Source organism: Hylobates moloch, unplaced genomic scaffold (genome assembly GCF_009828535.3).
Source record: "Hylobates moloch isolate HMO894 unplaced genomic scaffold, HMol_V3 SCAFFOLD_1, whole genome shotgun sequence".
NCBI classification, from domain to species: Eukaryota; Metazoa; Chordata; class Mammalia; order Primates; family Hylobatidae; genus Hylobates; species Hylobates moloch.
The window spans coordinates 221,429,375-221,448,761 of NW_026652276.1; the positions used below are offsets into that span (position 1 = coordinate 221,429,375).

Below are 19,387 nucleotides of genomic sequence, written 5' to 3' on the forward strand. Positions count from 1 at the left end.
ATTTTCTTTTACAGCTCTAAATAATAACACAGTATGAAAAAGTAACATGCGCTGCAAAGCAAATGAGACAAACACAGATATTATTTAAAATTAACTCTTATTCACATGCCTAGGCTACCTGTCTACAGGAGTTTCACAAATGTTTCATGAAATGGCAGTGAGCTGGATAACAGGGTCAGTAATACAGTGAAAACAAAAAAGTTATGAAAATGGAAGGAAAAAAAAAAAAAAGAAATGGCAGCGGGCTTCTGCACACTCCACCACAAACACACCAAAGTTCAGGGCAAACTTTGGTTTTACTTGATTCCCTAACTGGAAAAAAATAAATAAATAAGAATGACTCTAATAAAACAAGCACACAAATATATTTCATTTTCTAGACTAGATTAATTCCTACCCGTCAGTGATAAGCTCTCCCAAAGGGATTCCTCTTAGCCATCTGCACTCCGGGTTAACATGTGTTACCACGCGCCCTGCAGTTTCAGTTCCAACCTTGTAAAAAGTGGAATAGAAGGTTCCGGGGTACACTAGCTGCCTGTTGAATCTGACCCTTGGGTTTCATGACATCCCAAGGCAGGGAGAGTAGGAAGGCAGAGACAATAATTAGCTGGAGACAGGTTCTGCCTTCTGCTGTCCTCCCACTGAGTGGCAGGAATTAAAATGCTGAGATCATGGCAGGAAGTGAGACTGAAGACCTTAAGCACAGCACACTTTAGGTTTCTTCCATAAATATATAAAATATCTTGACTGAAAACCTAAATTCAGTTAGGACCAGGTGTTTCTAATAAATTGACTATCTCTAAAACTTGCCTGGGCGTGGTGTCTCACGCCTGTAATCCTAGCACTTTGGGAGCGGGGAGAATTGCTTGAGGCCAATAGTTCAAGACCAAACTGGCCAACATAGCAAGAACCCATCTCTAAAAAAAAAAAACTGGCCGAGTGCAGTAGCTCACATCTGTAATCCCAGCACTTTGGGAGGCCGAGGCGGGTGGATCACCTAAGGTGAAGAGTTCAACACCAGCCTGACCAACATGGTGAAACCCTGTCTCTACTAAAAATACAAAAATCAGATGGGCATGGTGGCTCATGCCTGTAATCCCAGCAACTCGGGAGGCTGAGGCAGGAGAATCACTTGAACCGAGGAGGCGGGGCTTGCAGTGAGCCGAGATGGCGCCACTGTACTCCAGCCTGGGCGACAGAGTGAGACTCCATCTCAAAAAAAAATGAGAAGAAAAATTTAAATATGAATGTTTCTCCCTCATTATCATCAAGCTTCCTCATCCTAAGAGAAGCATGTCAGCCTTAAAGTAGATTCTATGTTGTCTAGCTGCCCCTCACATGGACTTATGCTACACAGAACAAAAGGGACGAAGAAAATCTCAATTCTGCTTCAGATGACAGAACAATACATGCTTTTTTTTTTTTTTTGAGACAGTGTCTCACTCTGTCATCCAGGCTGGAATGCAATGATGTGATCTTGGCTCACTGCAGCCTCTGCCTCCTAGGTTCAAACAATTCTCCTGCCTTAGCCTCCCGAGTAGCTGGGACTACAAGCCTGCACTCGGCCAATTTTTGTTTTTTTAGAGATGGGTTCTTGCTATGTTGGCCAGTTTGGTCTTGAACTATTGGCCTCAAGCAATTCTCCCCGCTCCCAAAGTGCTAGGATTATAGGCGTGAGACACCACGCCCAGCCAAGTTTTAGAGATAGTCAATTTATTAGAAACACCTGGTCCTAACTGAATTTGCCTGGCTAATTTTTGTATTTTCAGTAGAGATGGGGTTTTGCCATGTTGACCAGGCTGGTCTCAAACTCCTGACCTCAGGTGATCTGCCCCCTTGGCCTCCCAAAGTACTGGGATTACAGGTGTGAGCCACCGTGCCCCGCCAGAATCAATACATTCTGTTTTGCTGCAGAAAGCAAAATGCCCATAAGTTACAGAAGGAAGTGCAGCTCAAGATAAAAAAAAAACCATGACCATTGATTTTTCATGGCATTGATCTTTTATGTCCTAAATCTAGTCCTATAGATGACTCTATAGATGAGGAAACTAAACACCAAAAAAGGGTTAAATTCTACTTCGCAACCAAGTTTAACACAGCTAGTTAGACTACACTGCCTCTTAAACTGGTCCCTGAAAGAAATGAGTGGCTCGAAGAGAAGTGAGCACCCTGTCACCAGCTCCTGTGCCTCTACATGGGGATTTTATATAGAAAATACCCAAGGTGAGGAGGTAGACTGAATGAATGACCAAAGAACTGTTCCAACCGTTTCTCTGTTTCCTCTTTGAAGAAAAGATACTCTTAATAATTAACCAGGCCGGGCACAGTGGCTCAAGCCTGTAATCCTAGCACTTTGGGAGGCCGAGGCGGGTGGATCATGAGGTCAGGAGATCGAGACCATCCTGGCTAACACGGTAAAACCTCGTCTCTACTAAATATACAAAAAATTAGCCGGGCGTTGTGGTGGGCGCCTGTAGTCTCAGATACTTGGGAGGCTGAGGCAGGAGAATGGCGTGAACCCCAGGGGGTGGAGCTTGCAGTGAGCGGAGATCCCGCCATTGCACTCCAGCCTGGGGGACACAGCGAGACTCCGTCTCAAAAAAAAAAAAAAAAAAAAGTAATTAACCAAATAGACTGGGTGCAGTGGCTCACACCTGTAATCCCAGCACTTTGGAAGGCCGAGGCGGGCGGATCATTTGAGGTCAGGAGTTCGAGACCAGCCTGACCAACACGGTGAAACTCCATCTCTACTAAAAATACAAAAAAAATTAGCAGGGCATGGTGGCACGTCTGCAGTCCCAGCTACTCGGGAGGCTGAAGCAGCAGAATTGCTTGAACCCAGGGAGCAGAGGTTGCAGTGAGCCAAGATTATGCCACTGAACTCCAGCCTGGGCAACACAGCGAGACTCCGGCTCAAAAAAAAAAAAAAAAAATAGGCCAGGCATGGTAGCTAACGCCTGTAATCCCAGCACTTTGGAAGGCAGCGGTAAATGGTTCAACTGAGGACAGGAGTTTGAGACCAGCCTGGCCAACACGGTGAAACCCCGTCTCTACTAAAAATACAAACGTTAGCTGGGCATGATGGTGTGCACCTGTAATCCCAGCTACCCAGGAGGCTGAGGCAGGAGAATCACTGGAACTAGGAGGCGGAGGTTGCAGTGAGCTGAGATCGCACCATCGCACTCCAGCCTGGGCAACAGAGCAAGACTAGGTCTCAAAAAATAATAATAAAATAAAATTAAATAAATAAATAAATAAAAATAACCAAATAAACATTTAGAAACTACTTCAGAACTTTAACCCAGTATTTCACATTGCCTGGACATTGAGAATTAAAAGGCGTTTTTAATAAGGCACACTTACAGACAGAAATGAGGCATACTTAAAGACAGCATCTTATATGCTGGGGAGAAAAGGAAGGCTCCTCTCACAGCCCACATTCCAGCTGCTGCCACTACCAGCTCCAGAACTCTAATGTGGCATCCACCACAGCTGTTCCTACAGCCAGGCAGAGACGCCAGCTGCCCATCCTGACGCTGAATGATTCCTCGCCACCATGGAATGTCTCCCAGGATGCTACCTCTCCAGGATCCCGCCTTCCTTTTTTTTTTTTTCTTTTTGAGATGGAGTCTCATTTTGTCATCCAGGCTGGAGTGCAGTGGTGCAATCTCGGCTCACTGCAACCTCCTCCTCCCGGGTTCAAGCAATTCTCCTGCCTCAGCCTCCCAAGAAGCTGGGACTACAGGAACCCACATCTGGCTAATTTTTGTATTTTTATTGGAAATGGGGTTTCTTCATGCTGGCCAGGATGGTCTCAAACTCCTGACCCCAAGCTATCCACGCGCCTCGGTCTCCCAAAGTGCTAGGATTACAGGCGTGGGCCACTGCGCCCAGCCCCACCCTCCTTACCACTCCAACCCCGCCACCTGGCCCATTCCTCACCCACCTCTGAGGACTGGAAGCCCTAAGGCTCAGGCTTCACACCTCTTCCCTGCCCTCGCCTGTTCTCTTGATCAATTCATGCAGCCTCACAGTTTTGATCTATAAATCATCTAAAGGCCAAGGACTCTGAGCGCGGTGGCTCGCGCCTGTAATCCCAGCACTTTGGGAGGCCGAGGCAGGCGGATCGTCTGAGGTCAGGTGTTCGAGATCAGCCTGACCAACATGGAGAAATCCGGTCTCTACTAAAAAAATACAAAATTAGCTGGGCGTGGTGACGCATGCCTGCAATCCCAGCTACTCAGGAGGCTGAGGCAGGAGAATTGCTTGAACCCGGGAGGTGGAGGTTGTGGTGAGCCGAGATTGTGCCATTGCACTCCAGCCTGGGCAACAAGCGCAAAACTCTGTCTCAAAAATAAAAAATTAAAAACATAATAATAATAAAGGCCAAGGACTCCAAAAACGTGTATCTTCAGACTGAACCTACACCTTGAACTCCACACTCAATGACCAAGCGTCTGCTCTTCATCATCTGGGCAGTAGAGGTCAAACGTAATGCATCCAAAAGCGAGTCATCAAAGCTTTCTATCTCCCCGATCTCCCCTCTGCCATGACACTTCCACCCTAGAGGTGTTCTTGATACATTTCTCTTACATCCCACATTCAAGAGGGAAAAAATGTTATTGGCTTTACCTCCAAAACACCGCTAAAATCTACTTCCCCCCAAACCTCTGTTACTGTTATGCTGGACCCAAGCCACCATCATCCTTCACCTCAAAAGAACTTGGCTCCCAGAGCAAGTGCACCTGTCCAAACCTAAGTCAGGGACTGCCGCTGCTCTGCACAAAACCTTCCAGCAGCTCCCATCTCACTCAAGGTTAAAGCCAAAGCTCCCCAAAAGGTACCAAAACCCTACAGATCTGAGCCCCAATGCATCTCTGGCCTCTCTTCTTGCAGCTCTGATCCAAGCACACCAACCTCACTCACCTGCTCGGGTCTTTACTCAAATGCCCGCTGCCTCCTGAGGTCTCCCGGCTGTGCTACTTAAAATTACAACCTCACCCAGGCCCCTTTAGTCCCCTTCTCTGCTTTATTTTCCTCCATTGTACTTACCACCTTCAAATATACCCTATAATTTATCTATAGCAAGCATTTGGTTACTGTCTGTCTCCCCTAACTCCAAGAATACAGGTCCATAAAGGCAGGGCATTTTGTGTTGTTCGGGACAAATTCCCATTGACATATGCTAGATGAGCAATAAATATCTGTCGAATGAATGGGAAGAACAAAAAATATAAACTTCAGAAATATTGAACTCTGCCTCAGTCAGCAAATTCAAAATCCCTTATAAATTTCGTAAGGCTCAGGGTCATTTCCATTTACATTTTTCTTTACCTTTAAGCCCTAGAGTTCCAAAACTTACCACAGCATAGGAGAAGAGGAAAATGGTATCCAATGTTCCGAGGAAAAGAGTCGCTTTCTCTGCACTGGGGAACAAATGGTTGCTGCTCCAGATCTACAGTAAGACAGCAGGAACAGGTCAGTCCCTGTAGAATCTGCTAGGGCTTTCTGTTTCCCAAAGCCCCTTCACAAACACTTCCAAAACACCAGTAATGCTCAAGACCAACTTTTACTTCAAATGTATTTAGAAATAACTAGTGTGGCCAGGCGCGGTGGCTCACGCTTGTAATCCCAGCACTTTGGGAGGCCGAGGCGGGCGGATCATGAGGTCAGGAGATCGAGACCACGGTGAAACCCCATCTCTACTAAAAAATACAAAAAATTAGCCGGGCGTAGTGGCGGGCACCTGTAGTCCCAGCTACTCGGAGAGGCTGAGGCAGGAGAATGGCGTGAACCCGGGAGGCAGAGCTTGCAGTGAGCCGAGATTGCGCCACTGCACTCCAGCCTGGGTGAGAGAGCGAGACTCCGTCTCTAAAAAGCAAAAAAGAAAAGAAAGAAATAACTAGTAATTTTTTTTGCTTGTATTATTTTTAATTGGCACATAGTAACTGTACATATTGAGGGAGTACAGTGTGATAGTTCAACACATATTCAACATGTCATGATCAAATCAGGGCAATTAATATATCACCTCAAACGTGTATCATTGGAAGGCTCAAATGCTAGTGACTAAGTCAATTAAGTGAGAAAGTGGGGCAGTAAGTTAAAAAGCAGACATTTAGAAGAAATAAATTCTGATGATAGTCTTTTTGTTTGGCAGAATCCAATATCCAATCAATTCGAAATTATGCCTACCATCTAGGGCCATACCACCCTGAAAGCACGCAATCTCATCTGATGCAGAAAGTTAAGTGGGGTCAGGCCTGGTTAGTACTTGGATGGGAGAAATTATGTCTAACTCCATCTAAGGAAACATTTTACGATACTCTTCAAAAATAATTTCCTACAGGTCAGTGGTTGCCTAGGGCTGAGGGAAGCAAGAAGGGCTGACTAAAAAGGGGTACTAGAGAATCTGGGGGATGATGTTCTATATCTTGGAATAGTTACAACACCATATGTGTTTGTCAAAAATTGTAGAACTGAATACTAAAAAGGTAATTAAGAATCACATCTTAATTTTTAAAATGATAAGAAGTGTCCTTCATTAACCTACTTCAATCAAATCACAATGTCTTGCCAACTTTATTATCCTTCTAGTCTGGTACTCAGAAAACTTACAATCCCAACTCTAGTCCTAAGCTATTTGTTGCCCTAGAGAGGCCACTTATCCCGATACTTCTCAACTTCGTCATAGGCACACATAGAAAACGATCTTTCTGTAACACACTGGAGTAAACTCAAGAAGCTGTTCAAGGTCAGAGTTGATTGGCCTGGGAATATCCACCAGTCTAAAATCAGGAGGAGGCCATCCCAAGCCCCACCTAGCAACCCCAGGAGCTTAGGGAAGGGAGATCGCAGCCCACCTACAACTCATTCACAACAAAGCAGCTGAGCAGCTCTCACAGCACCTCAGTGGCCAGTCTGCAGAACCACAAAACGAGTTCTTTCTATTTTTATTTATTTATTTTTGAGATGGAGTCTCGCTCTGTTGCCCAGGCTAGAGGGCAGTGGCACGATCTTGGCTCACTGCAACCTCCACTTCCTGGGTGCAAGTGATTCTCCTGCCTCAGCCTCCCTCAGCTGGGATTACAGGCACGTGTCACCACGCCCAGATAATTTTTGTATTTTAGTAGAGACGGGGTTTCACCATGTTGGCCAGGATGATCTTGATCTCCCAACCTCGTGATCCACCCGCCTCCACCTCCCAAAGTGCTGGGATTACGGGCGTGAGCCACCACGCCCGGCTGAGAGCTAGGTTCTTTCTAACTGCAAAATGCCATGTATGATTCTGCAGGATGTTTATATTCTTTGGCTGTGTTTAAATCCAGTTTTTTAAATTCCTTTAGGATAAGAACCAAGTCTTACACATATTTATACAGGGTCTAACAGTGAAAAGAACCCATGGTTATTTTGTCAATATCTTTTGTAATGAATTAAATAATGTTCATTCATTTTCATTTTAAAGAAAGATGAGCAGGATACATGAAACCAGGCCATGAGAGGAACCACTGAAAGAAATGGAAATACAAATTTATGCTGAAAAAAAGAGACACAGGGAATCTGTGAAAAGTTATCCTCAACTTTATCAAGGGCCAGCAGTGGAAAAAAGATCTGAGTTAGTTTACAGAACTTTCAAAAACGTAATGGGCTGCTTCACAGCGTAGTGAATTTCCCCTGCAATAGACATCCCTGAGGGAAACGGGAAGGTAATTTCTCAAAGATACAGAAGGGGTTCTTCAATAGGATGGGAGATGGACCAGATCATAGCCCTCCAACTGTGGTCCATGGAACTCGGGGAGACGGAGAGGCCTCCAGAGCCTTATTCTGAGGGGGTCTGCAAGGTCAAAATTATTTGGGCCACATTAAAATGTGATGTCCTTTCAACTTTGTCCCCTTCTGCACTGACAGTGCAACAGCAGTGGAGAAAAACTGCTGCACCTTAACATAAACCAACGTAGTAATGCCAAACAGCACTAGTGATCACCGTATTGCTCACTGCAGCATGCTCACAATAAAAAACCAAAAAAGGGGCCAGGCGCGGTGGCTCACGCCTGTAATCCCAGCAACTTTGGGAGGCCGAGGCGGGCGGATCACAAGGTCAGGAGATCGAGACCATCCTGGCTAACACGGTGAAACCCCGTCTCTACTAAAAATACAAAAAATTAGCCGGGCGAGGTGGCGGGCGCCTGTAGTCCCAGCTACTTGGGAGGCTGAGGCAGGAGAATGGCGCGAACCCTGGGGGGCGGAGCCTGCCGTGAGCTGAGATCGCGCCACTGCACTCCAACCTGGGCGACAGCGAGACTCCATCTCAAAAAAAAAAAAAAAAAGGATTTTAAAAAGCCAATGTCGGCTGGGAGGGGTGGCTCACACCTGTAATCCCAGCACTTTGGGAGGCCGAGGGCGGATCACTTGAAGTCAAAAGTTCAAGACCAGCCTGGCCAACATGATGAAATCCCATCTCTGCTAAAATTACAAAAATTAGCCAGGTGTGGTGGTGGGCGCCTGTAATCCCAGCTACTCGGGAAGCTGAGGCAGTAGAATCGCTTGAACCTGACAGGAGGAGGTTGCACTGAACCGAGATCGTGCCATTGCACTCCAGCCTGGGTGACAGAGTGAGACCCTATCTCCAAAAAAAAAAAAAAAGCCAGTGTCACCTAAGACTGTCCTTCATGAAGCAGTAAAAATTTTTAATTTTATAAACTGTAGGCCCTTGAGTACAATAATTTTTTTTTTTTTTTTTTTGAGACAGAGCCTCACCCTGTCACCCAGGTTGGAATGCAATGGTACAATCTCGGCTCACTATGACCTCTGCCTACCGGGTTCAAGCGATTCTCCTGCCTCAGCCTCCTGAGTAGCTGGGACTACAGGCGCGTGCCACCACGCCTGGCTAATTTTTGTATTTTTAGCAGACACAGTTTCCACCATGTTGGTCAGGCTGGTCTCGAACTCCTGACCTCGTGATCTGCCCCCCTCGGCCTCCCAAAGTGCTGGGATTACAGGAGTGAGCCACTGCATCTGGCCAAGAATTTTTCATATTCTGTGTGAGTAAGTAGAAAGTCTGCAAGAATCACTTCTGATACCAAAGCAGCTTGAACATATTTTGACTTGAAAGAATGACTGAGAAACTAGTTATTCAGATTTGAGTATTTGGCAGCTATTTCCTCAAAAATGAATGAAATGAGTCTGCCACTTTAAAGATCCAAAGAACAACACAGACAAATGGATCTTAATGTAAGAGTATTCCAAAGTGCATTGACACAGTTTCAGATACTGGAACTAACTTTTAAGAAATTATCACTTATCCAAATTTTGCTGTAGTACCAAAGACAAATGAACATCCACAATTAACTGAAAAGGCTACAAAAACACTTCTCTCTTTTCTAACTTCAAACCTGTGAAAGGCCAAATTTTCTTCCCATATTTCAAAGAACTTTTTTTTTTGTTTTTGTGTGTATGTGGTTTTTTTTTTTGAGACGTGGTCTCATTATGTTGCCCAGGCTGCTCTTGAACTCCTGGGCTCAAGCAATCCAGCATTAGCTTCCTGAGTATTTGGGACTACAGACACACTCCACCATGCCCAGCTAAAGGATCTCTGAATAAACTCTGCAACACACTGAATTCAAAGGAGACATGAAAACCCACTATCTCCTATCAACAGACACGAAGTGACGTGCAAAAATGTAAAACAATGCCACGCATTATTTTGTTTTGAAAAAGTCATTTTTCAGAAGATGTTATTTATGTTAACATTTATTGGCTTATTTAATTCATCAAAAAGCAATCCCAAAAACTCCAATGTATTTTTTAAATTCTCAGCTTTAATTTCTAAACTAGTATCTATAGATATAAACCCATATAAACAAAAATATTTTGGGGTCCTACAACCAAAAACCTAGAAAATCCTTGAACTAAATCATTTCTGAGGTACTAATTATAATATCCTGGCATTTCTGAGATGGGTTGTTACAGAAAGAAATTTTGATTTTAGGCCAGGTACGGTGGCTCAGGCCTACAATCCCAAGCACTTTGGGAGGCCGAGACAGGTCGATCGCTTGAGGTCAGGAGTTTGAGACCAGCCTGGCCAACATGGCAAAACCCCATCACTACCAAAAAATACAAAAACTAGCCAGGCGTGGTGGCATGTGCCTGTAGTCCCAGCTACTCGTGAGACTGAGGCGGGAGAATCACTTGAACCCAGGAGGCAGACGTTGCAGTGAGCTGAGATTACGCCACTGTACTCCAGCCTGGGTGACAGAACAAGACTCAATCTCGAAAAAAAAAAAGAAAGAATCTAGATTTTAGAATATTAAAGAGGCTGGGTGTGGTAGCTCATGCTTATAATGCAACACTCTGGGAGGCCCAGGCAGGAGGATCCCTTGAGGGCAGGAGTTCGAGACTAGCATAGGCAACATGGTAAGACACCCCCATCTCTACAAAATAAAAATAAATTAGCTGAGCATGGTGGTGCACACCTGTAGTGCCAGAGTACAGTGCCTGAGTACAGGAGGCTGAGATGGGAGGATCGCTTGAGCCCAGGACTTCAAGGCTGCAGTGAGCTACGATTATGTCACTGTACTCAAGCCTGAGCAACAGAGCAAGACCCCGTCTTAAAAAACAAGGCCGGCGCGGTGGCTCACGCCTGTAATCCCAGCACTTTTGGAGGCCGAGGTGGGGGGATCACGAGGCCAGGAGTTTGAGACCAGCCTGGCCGATATGGTGAAACCCCGTCTCTACTAAAAATACAAAAATTAGCCAAGTGTGGTGACATGCGCCTGGCGCCTGTAGTCCCAGCTACTCAGGAGGTTGAGGCAGAAGAATCGCTTCAACCCAGGAGGCAGAGGTTGCAGTGAGCCAAGATTGTGCCACTGCACTCCAGCCTGGACGACAGAGCAAGACTCTACCTCAAAAAAAAAAAAAAAAAAACAACAACAGGCCGGGTACAGTGGCTCATGCTTGTAATCCTAGCACTTTGGAAGGCGGGGGCGGGTGGATTGCCTGAACTCAGGAGTTCAAGTTCGAGACCAGCCTGGGCAACACAGTGAAACCTCATCTCTACTAAAATACAAAAAATTAGCCGGGCGTGGTGATGTGCACCTGTAATCCCAGCCACTCTGTAGGCTGAGACAGGAGAATCGCTTGAACCTGGGAGGCAGAAGTTGCAGTGAGCCGAGATAGCGCCATTGCACTCTAGCCTGAGCAACAGTGCAAGACTCCATCTCAAAAAAAAAAAAATTAAATTTAAAAGAATATTAAAGAGAAAAATCACAATCAGCAATTTTAAAGAAACATCTTTATTTTTAATCCATGTCAAGTGAGTAATGTGCCCACATTGTAACAAGGTTCAAGGGTGGCACATCTCACACGTGTGCGAATACTCAATAATCCAGCTTATGAACTACAGAAGAATCAAAGAAATGTATCTTTAACAAAAAATAAAATCCCCAAATCATAAACAAATAATAAAGTGTGATTCCAAAGCACTGGAACTAATTTCTAGGTGGCTTCTGGCACATTTCTGGTTACTTTAATGCCACGTCACACATACTGTGAAGACGCATTCTATCGAAGATGAGAAAGCAGTGCAGGCTCACACAGCTGACATCAAACAGTATTTGCAGCAATGCCAATTTGGGGCCCTAAATGTCTTCAATTAGAGTGACATTCCCACATTTTCCCTGCAACCACAGTGTTCCATCCTTGTGTGCCCACCAGACTCATCAGGACCCATGGTTAAGCCCTGCTGGGTACACACACCAGTGTGAGCTAGAGACAAGGAACTTAAGCAGCTGCTCAAAGTTGTAGGTTTTCTTTACTCCTCCAAGAAGTTACCAAAAACTCCCTGAAGGTGTGGCTTTTGCAAGAATTAACAGATTTAGGCTGGGTGCGGTGGCTCACGCCTGTAATCCCAGCACTTTGGGAGGCCGAGGCGGGCGGATCACAAGGTCAGGAGATCGAGACCACGGTGAAACCCCGTCTCTACTAAAAATACAAAAAATTAGCAGGGCGTGGTGGCGGGCACCTGTAGTCCCAGCTACTCGGGAGGCTGAGGCAGGAGAATGGTGTGAACCCAGAAGGCGGGGCTTGCAGTGAGCCAAGATCGCACCACTGCACTCCAGCCTGGGCGACAGAGCAAGACTCTATCTCAAAGAAAAAAAAAAAAAAAAAAGAATTAACAGATTTTAAACAGCTTTTTTCTGCTTCACTGCCAGAATTCAGTTGAAATATACTTTTTGACTGTTGACTTAAATGGAAAACAAAACGCAACCAAAAACTAAAACAACAAAGTAGGACCAACAAACAGATTCGGGAAACAGGGTAACAGAAAAAAGCCTAGAGAAGAAAGTTAACAACAATAACATAGCTCAGATCAGTATGACTAATACTACTTGGTTAGAAATGTTCCAAGTATTCACAGTGAACCATCCAATGTTTAATGAAAGTCACCAACACAACTAAGTCCACATGCTAAATGTGATTCAACCTGGTCTGAGCGTACGTTTGATGTGAACTTATCAGCCTGAATGTACTGCAGGGTTTTCTTCTATTGTGCTGGGGGACTATATAAGCTACTACACTTGCTCGATGTTGAGGTACTTCCTGTGCACACACTAAAGTTCCCTGTGTGAGTTTCCCAGGTGAGAATGTTTATAACAGAATAAGGGCTATGCAGGGGGGCAGGGGAGGCTCACTAACATGGAAGGGCTTCCTCAAAGTGGTGAGCAGAGGATGGATGACAGGCCAACTTATGCATGAGGTTCTTTGCATAATGCGAGTGGAACACGTTTATGTGGGAATCTACCAAGTAGCTGTGCATAAGGTTGAGATGGAATGTCCAAAGACACTTTTTGAGACAAGGTCTTGCTCTGTCACCAGGCTGGAGTGCAGTGGCACAAACATGGCTCACTGCAGGCTTGACCTCCAGAGACCAAATGATCCTCCCACCTCAGCCTCCTAAGCAGCTGGGAGTACAGGTATGTGCCACCACACCCAGCTAATTTTTTTTTTTTTTTTTTTTTTTTTTTTGACAGAGTCTCACTCTGTCACCCAGGCTGGAGTGCAATGGCACGATCTCAGCTCACTGCAAACTCCACCTCCTAGGTTCAAGCCATTCTCCTGCCTCAGCCTCCCAAGAAGCTGGGACTACAGGCATGCACCACCATACCCAGCTAATTTTTGTATTTTTAGTAGAGATGGAGTGTCGCCATGTCGGCCAGGCTGGTCTCGAACTCCTGACCTCAAGTGATCTGCCCACCTCGGCCTCCCAAAGTGCTGTTTTTTGTTTTGTTTTGTTTTGTTTTTTCATTTTTGTAGAGACGGTGGTCTCTCTATGTTGCCCAGACTAGTCTCAAACTCCTGGGCTCAAGCAATCCTCCTGCCTAGGCCTCCCAAAGTGGTGGGATTACAGGCCTGAGCCATCGCACCTGGCCCAAGACACTTTAAATTCTCCTTCCTTCTCCTGGAGATAATTTTAGATTCTCTAGCACTATTCTCATGTAAGAACTGTACAAATTTTTATTATAGTTTTTAGCTGAGTTGTTCTCAAATGTAAGATCTAATGATTATTATCTATAGACATAGATTTTATGTTATTATGTTTACTCACCACTTCCAATGTTTGTCCATGTCACTGAATCCATTATAAGTTCTAAAGGTAACAGAGACTGTGTCTGCTGAACTCTTTTTGTAAAACACCCAGAGCTATGCATAAAAATGAAAGCTATAAAAAGTACTTTTTAGGATGCTATTTAGAGCACTTAAGAAATGTTTTTCTGTTTAATTTTTTAACTTTTAAAAATATATAAGCAAAATATTTTTTTAGCTGGCCACGGTGGCATACACCTGTAGTCCCAGCTACTCAGGAGGCTGAGGCAGGAGGATTGTTTGAGCCCAAGAGTTGAAGTACGGCCTGGGCAACATAGCAAGAGCCCCATCTCTTAAAAAAAAAATTAAAAAAAATTTTTTTTTATTTAAAATTAATGAGAGAGGCCTCTGGGAAGCTTGGCCTGGCCTCACACCAGGCCGGCCTCTTCCCTTTGCTGAGTTTACCTGGTATCCTCTCACTGGAATAAATGACAGCCACACGTACTCTATGTTGAGTCTTCCTAGTTAATCACCAAACTGGGGGTGGTCTTGGGAACCCCCAACCCAGTTACCTTAAAAATAAAGGCAGCCTTAGGCAGCACAACCAGAAATCTAGTGCCTAAATGAAATCCTATTTTTCTGTATATTGTTCAGGCTGTACCTGAAATCCCACAATTAGTGCTCAGTGTCATTAAACTACAGCTGAAGGAGCCAGGAATGTTTTGCCTAAACAGAAACTTAGGGAGACAGGGAGGAATTTTCTCTAAAAGTTGAATAAAAATGTAAGCGTCCACCTCACACAACAGTGAGTTTCTTCTGCCGGGAACTACTGAAGCAGAAGCTGGATGATTATCTTCCAAGAATGACAAAGAAAGATTCCAATCTGGGAGGTCAGGGTATGTGATCTCTCTAAGACCACTTCCATCTTTAAGATTTATTATTCTGGGCCGGGCGCGGTGGCTCACACCTGTAATCCCAGCACTTTGGGAAGCCGAGGTGGGAGGATCACGAGGTCAAGAGATCAAGACCATCCTGGCCAACATGGTGAAACCCTGTCTCTACTAAAAAATACAAAAATTAGCTGGGTGTGGTGGCATGCGCCTGTAGTCCCAGCTACTCAGGAGGCTGAGGCAGGAGAATCACTTGAACCCGGGAGGCGGATGTTGCAGTGAGCCGAGATCATGCCACCGCACTCCAGCCTGGTGATAGAGCAAGACTCCATCTCAAAAAAAAAATAAGATTTATGATTCTGGCTGGGCGCAGTGGTTCACGCCCGTAATACCAACACTATGGGAGGCTGAGGCAGGCAGATCACTTGAGGTCAGGAATTAGACTAGCCTGGCCAACATGGCAAAACCCCTTCTCTACTAAAAATACAAAAATTAGCCAGGTGTGGTGGTGCATGCCTGTAATCCCAGCTACTCAGGAGGCTGAGGCAGGAGAATCGCTTGATCCCAGGAGGTGGAGGTTGCAGTAAGCCAAGGTTGCGCCTGACTTCAAGGGACGTAAAAAAGATACAAACAAATGAAACAGGCTGGGCACAGTGGCTCATATCTGTAATCCTAAAACTTTGGGAAGCCAAGGAAGGAAGATTGCTTGAGCCCAGGAGTTCAAAACCAGCCTAGGAAACACGGCAAGACCCTGTCTCTACAAAAAAATTTAAATTTAAAAAAACAGGCTGGGCGTGGTGGCTCATGCCTGTAATCCCCATACTTGGGGAGGCCGAGGCGAGAAGATCATGAGATCAGGAGATCGAGACCATCCTGGCTAACATGGTGAAACCCCGTCTCTACTAAAAATACAAAAAAAAAATTAGCCAAGCACGGTGGCGGGCGCCTGCAATCCCAGCTACTCAGGAGGCTGAGACGGGAAAATGGTGTGAACCCGGGAGGCGGAGCTTGCAGTGAGCCGAGATTGCACCACTGCCCCCCAGCCTGGGTGACAGAGCGAGACTCTGTCTCAAGAAAAAAAAAAAAAAAAAAACATTAGAAAATATTGAAATACCAAGACATTACAATATGCAAGACACAGTGTACAAGAGTTTAGTGAAGGGAAAAATCAGAAGTTGGGAAAAAACTTGATAGAAAACGTGGCATTTTACCCGGGCGTGATGGCTCACATTATAATCCCAGCACTTTGGGAGGCCAAGGTGGGTGGATTGCTTGAGCTCAGGAGTTCAAAACCAGCCTGGGCAACATGGTGAAACCCAATCTCTACAAAAAAAAAAAAGATGGCCGGGCACGGTGGCTCACGCTTGTAATCCCAGCACTTTGGGAGGCCGAGGCGGGCGGATCACGAGGTCAGGAGATCGAGACCACGGTGAAACCCCGTCTCTACTAAAAATACAAAAAAATTAGCCGGGCGTGGTGGCGGGCGCCTGTAGTCCCAGCTACTCGGAGAGGCTGAGGCAGGAGAATGGCGTGAACCCGGGAGGCGGAGCTTGCAGTGAGCCGAGATTGCGCCACTCCACTCCAGCCTGGGCGACAGAGCGAGACTCCGTCTCATAAAAAAAAAAAAAAAAAGATTAGCTGGGCATGGTGGTGCGCGACTGTAGTCCCAGCTACTCAGGGGGCTAAGGTGGGAGGATCGCTTGAGCCCAGAAGGTGGAGGTTGCAGAGATGTTTTCTGAGAGATCGTTCCACTGCACTCCAGCCTGGGCAACAGAAAGATACTCCGTTTTTTTTTTAAAAAAAAAAAAAAAGTGATATTTTATCTTGACACAAAGAGAAAGGCAAACTTTAGATAGGTGGAAAAGGGCAAAAGAGCACATAAAAGATAATGTGCAAAATCTCAAAGACAGAAACGAGCACAGCACTAACGAAAGCCAGTCAAAAAACAGCCTTGTCAAAAGGTGTGATTTCTCAACAGAAACAAGCCAGCTGGAGAGGTAAAATGGGACTGAGTCGGAGCAGGCTTTGAAATTAGTAGAATAGTTTGGCTCTTATGTGACAGGAAACAGTGAGCCATTTCAGAGTCCTAGGCAAGGAAAAGATGCAAAAAAGAGCTTAAGAAGAATCTAGGGGTGGGCAGGGTCTCCTTCTTCGATCCATCCCAGCACTTTGATCTGCTTACCTCCACAGGCAGCTCAATTGTCGTGTTAAAAGCACTTGGGGTCCACTGCTCAGAGATACTGACTTTGACATTGCTAAATGTTTTTCGTGAAGCATGGAGCAACGAATAACTACAAAATAGAGAGAATACAGATGAATGAATAGCAAAGAGAAACAGCATTCCATAAAATCACAGATATAGGCTCATTTCTTTTATTCAATTGTATTTTATTTTATTTGGTGGGCAGCCACCTGAACCAAAATAGATTCAGAGAGGCTCTCTCAATTTTATTTATTTTTATTTTTTGAGACAGGATCTCACTCTGTCACTCAAGCTGAGTGCAGTTATGATCATAGCTCACTAGGCTTGACCTCCTAGGCTCAAGCGAGCCTCCTATCCCAGCCCGAGTAGCTGGGATTACAGGGGCACTCTATCACACCCAGTGCACCTGTAATCTTAGCTACTCAGGCTACTCAGGCTGCAAAATTTCTGTATTTTTTGTAGAGACAGAGTCTTGCTATGTTGCCCAGGATGGTCTCAAACTCCTGGGCTCAAGTGATCCTCCCACCACCTGGCCTCCCAAATTGCTGGGATTACAGGCATGACACTGAACAATTTTAGAATTCTTCTTCTTTTTTTTTTTTTTTTTTTCTGAGACAGAGTTTCGCTCTGTTGCCCAGGCTGGAGTGCAGTGCTGTGATCTCAGTTCACTGCAAACTCAGCCTCCCGGATTCAAAGCCAATTCTTCTGCCTCAGCCTCCCGAGTAGCTGGGATTACAGGCACGTGCCACCACACCCAGCTGATTTTTGTATTTTTAGGAGAGATGGGGTTTCACCATGTTGGCCAGGTTGGTCTCGAACTCCTGACCTCAGGTGATCCACCCGCCTCGGCCTCCCAAAGTGCTGGAATTACAGGTGTGAGCCACCATGCCTGGCCAAGAATTCTTCTCTTTAAAAAAAAAAAAAAAAAAAGGATGCGCCAAGCATGGTAGCTCACGCCTATAATCCCAGCACTTTGGGAGGCAGAGGTGGGAGGATTGCTTGAGCCCAGGAGTTCGAGACCAGCCTAGGCAACATAAGAAGACTTCATCTCTACAAATAATAATAATAAAAAATAATAATAAGCCAGGCATGGTGGCTCATGCTTGTGGTCCCAGCTACTCAAGAGGCTGAGGCAGAAGGAGTTCGAGGCTGCAGTGAACCGTGATCACACCACTGCCTGGGCGACAGGGTGAGATCCCATCTCAAATAACTAAATAAATAAATAATCATTATTTCTGGTGCCTTTCATAAAGATTAGTAAACAAAATCTACTCAGCAGAAATGTCAAAAAAAGCTGAGTAACAAGGTCACTTATAGCGTGCCTCTAGCACCCAATGGCCTGATGTATGCTATGTTACTAAGAGAACTGCTTAAGATCACCTTTGTTCTCCAGCTCCTGGTTTTAACAAATAGAGGACTTCTCTCTCCAAACAGGGTGATGAAAAGAAACGCCTGTAATCCCAGCACTTTGGGAGGCCTAGGCGGTAAGATTACGAAGTCAGGAGATCGAGACTATCCTGGCTAACACAGTGAAACCATCTCTATTGAGTAGCCGGGCATGGTGACACGCACCTGTAATCCCAGCTACTCGGGAGGCTGAGGCAGGAGAATAGCTTGAACCCAGAAGGCGGAGGTTGCAGTGAGCTGAGGTCATGCCACTGCATTCCAGCCTGGGCGACAAAGTGATACTCCGTCTCAAAAAAAAAAAAAAAAAAGAAGTGAGATATGTTTAAAAAAAAAAAAAAAGTACAAAATAAAAAAAAATAGATCAGGGCTTCTCTGCCTCCACACTATTGACATTTGCAGGCGAAACGTTCTTTGTTGTGGAGAGCTGTGCTGTGCATGGGAGGACGTTTAGTAGCATCCCTGGTCTCCACCACTAACTACAAGTAGCATCCCTCCCTCCTCACGACAACCAAAACTATCTTAGACACTGCCAAATGTCCTCTGGAAGGCCAAATAGCCCTCCAGAACTACTATATTAGAGCTATCAAGACTACAGCAGAAGGAATAACTAACATTATAAGTGTATGCCCATCAGTGCATTTGACACTTGCCATGCAATATCTCCCTCAAAAGAAAAAAAAGAAAAAAAGCAGGAGAGCAGCTTTAGCGACATGCTTACCTGAAGAAAGTGAGCAGGAACACTACAACATGATGATGGCTGAACTGGGACAGCAGAGACACTCTTTGAAAAACATTTGGCCAGGCCATGTTCTTCCTGACCTTCCTTCTCACTTTTGACCTTAAAGTTTGGATAGTGAGTGATTTACATCATTTCTTCTTTCTGGAAAGACAAAACACATTATGGACATTATTAAACATAGGCAGATTATCCAAAAGCTGAATTATTTAGATTTATAGTCACCATATAATCAGGCCTGTGGGAAAAAAATCTCATGGCCTAGTTGACACTAGAAAACTGGATTAATAATTATGTTAAAGCTATTAGGTAGTCCTTAAAAAAAAATCCTGGACAAGAGATTATATCTTAATAGAAAGAGCTCATACAAACTGATAAGAAAATCCCTCATTCTTATAGAAAAAATGAGCAAAGGAAATAAACAGACAACTCAGAAGAAATGAAATGGCTATTAAACTTGAGAAATAAAAGTTCAATCCCACTAGTAATATTAGAAATGTAATTAAGGCAAGAAAGCACTTGGACAGTTAAAAAAGATTGTGCTCAATGCAGCTCAGGGTATAATGGTTC

The 19,387-nt window shown here is 44.9% G+C and overlaps 1 protein-coding gene and 1 non-coding gene across 7 annotated transcripts in view; both read right to left on the reverse strand.

Moving 5' to 3' along the window:
• SLC37A3 (solute carrier family 37 member 3) overlaps window positions 1-19,387 on the reverse strand; it is an 86,645-nt gene that overhangs the window by 50,840 nt on the left and 16,418 nt on the right. For all 6 annotated transcript variants that reach the window (XR_009209577.1, XM_058427230.1, XM_058427222.1 and 3 more), the window contains exons 2-4: window positions 18,800-18,961; window positions 16,654-16,762; window positions 5,363-5,455 (exon numbers count right to left, since the gene is read on the reverse strand). Coding sequence is in view for 5 of the 6 variants with exons in the window: in XM_058427230.1 (XP_058283213.1) it covers window positions 5,363-5,455; window positions 16,654-16,762; window positions 18,800-18,888 (291 nt within the window). In the remaining variant the exon portion in view is untranslated. The remainder of the gene's footprint in view (window positions 1-5,362; window positions 5,456-16,653; window positions 16,763-18,799; window positions 18,962-19,387) is intronic.
• LOC116809972 (small nucleolar RNA U13) lies at window positions 11,306-11,407 on the reverse strand. The gene has a single exon (XR_004370126.1). It is a non-coding gene; the product is annotated as a small nucleolar RNA U13 (small nucleolar RNA).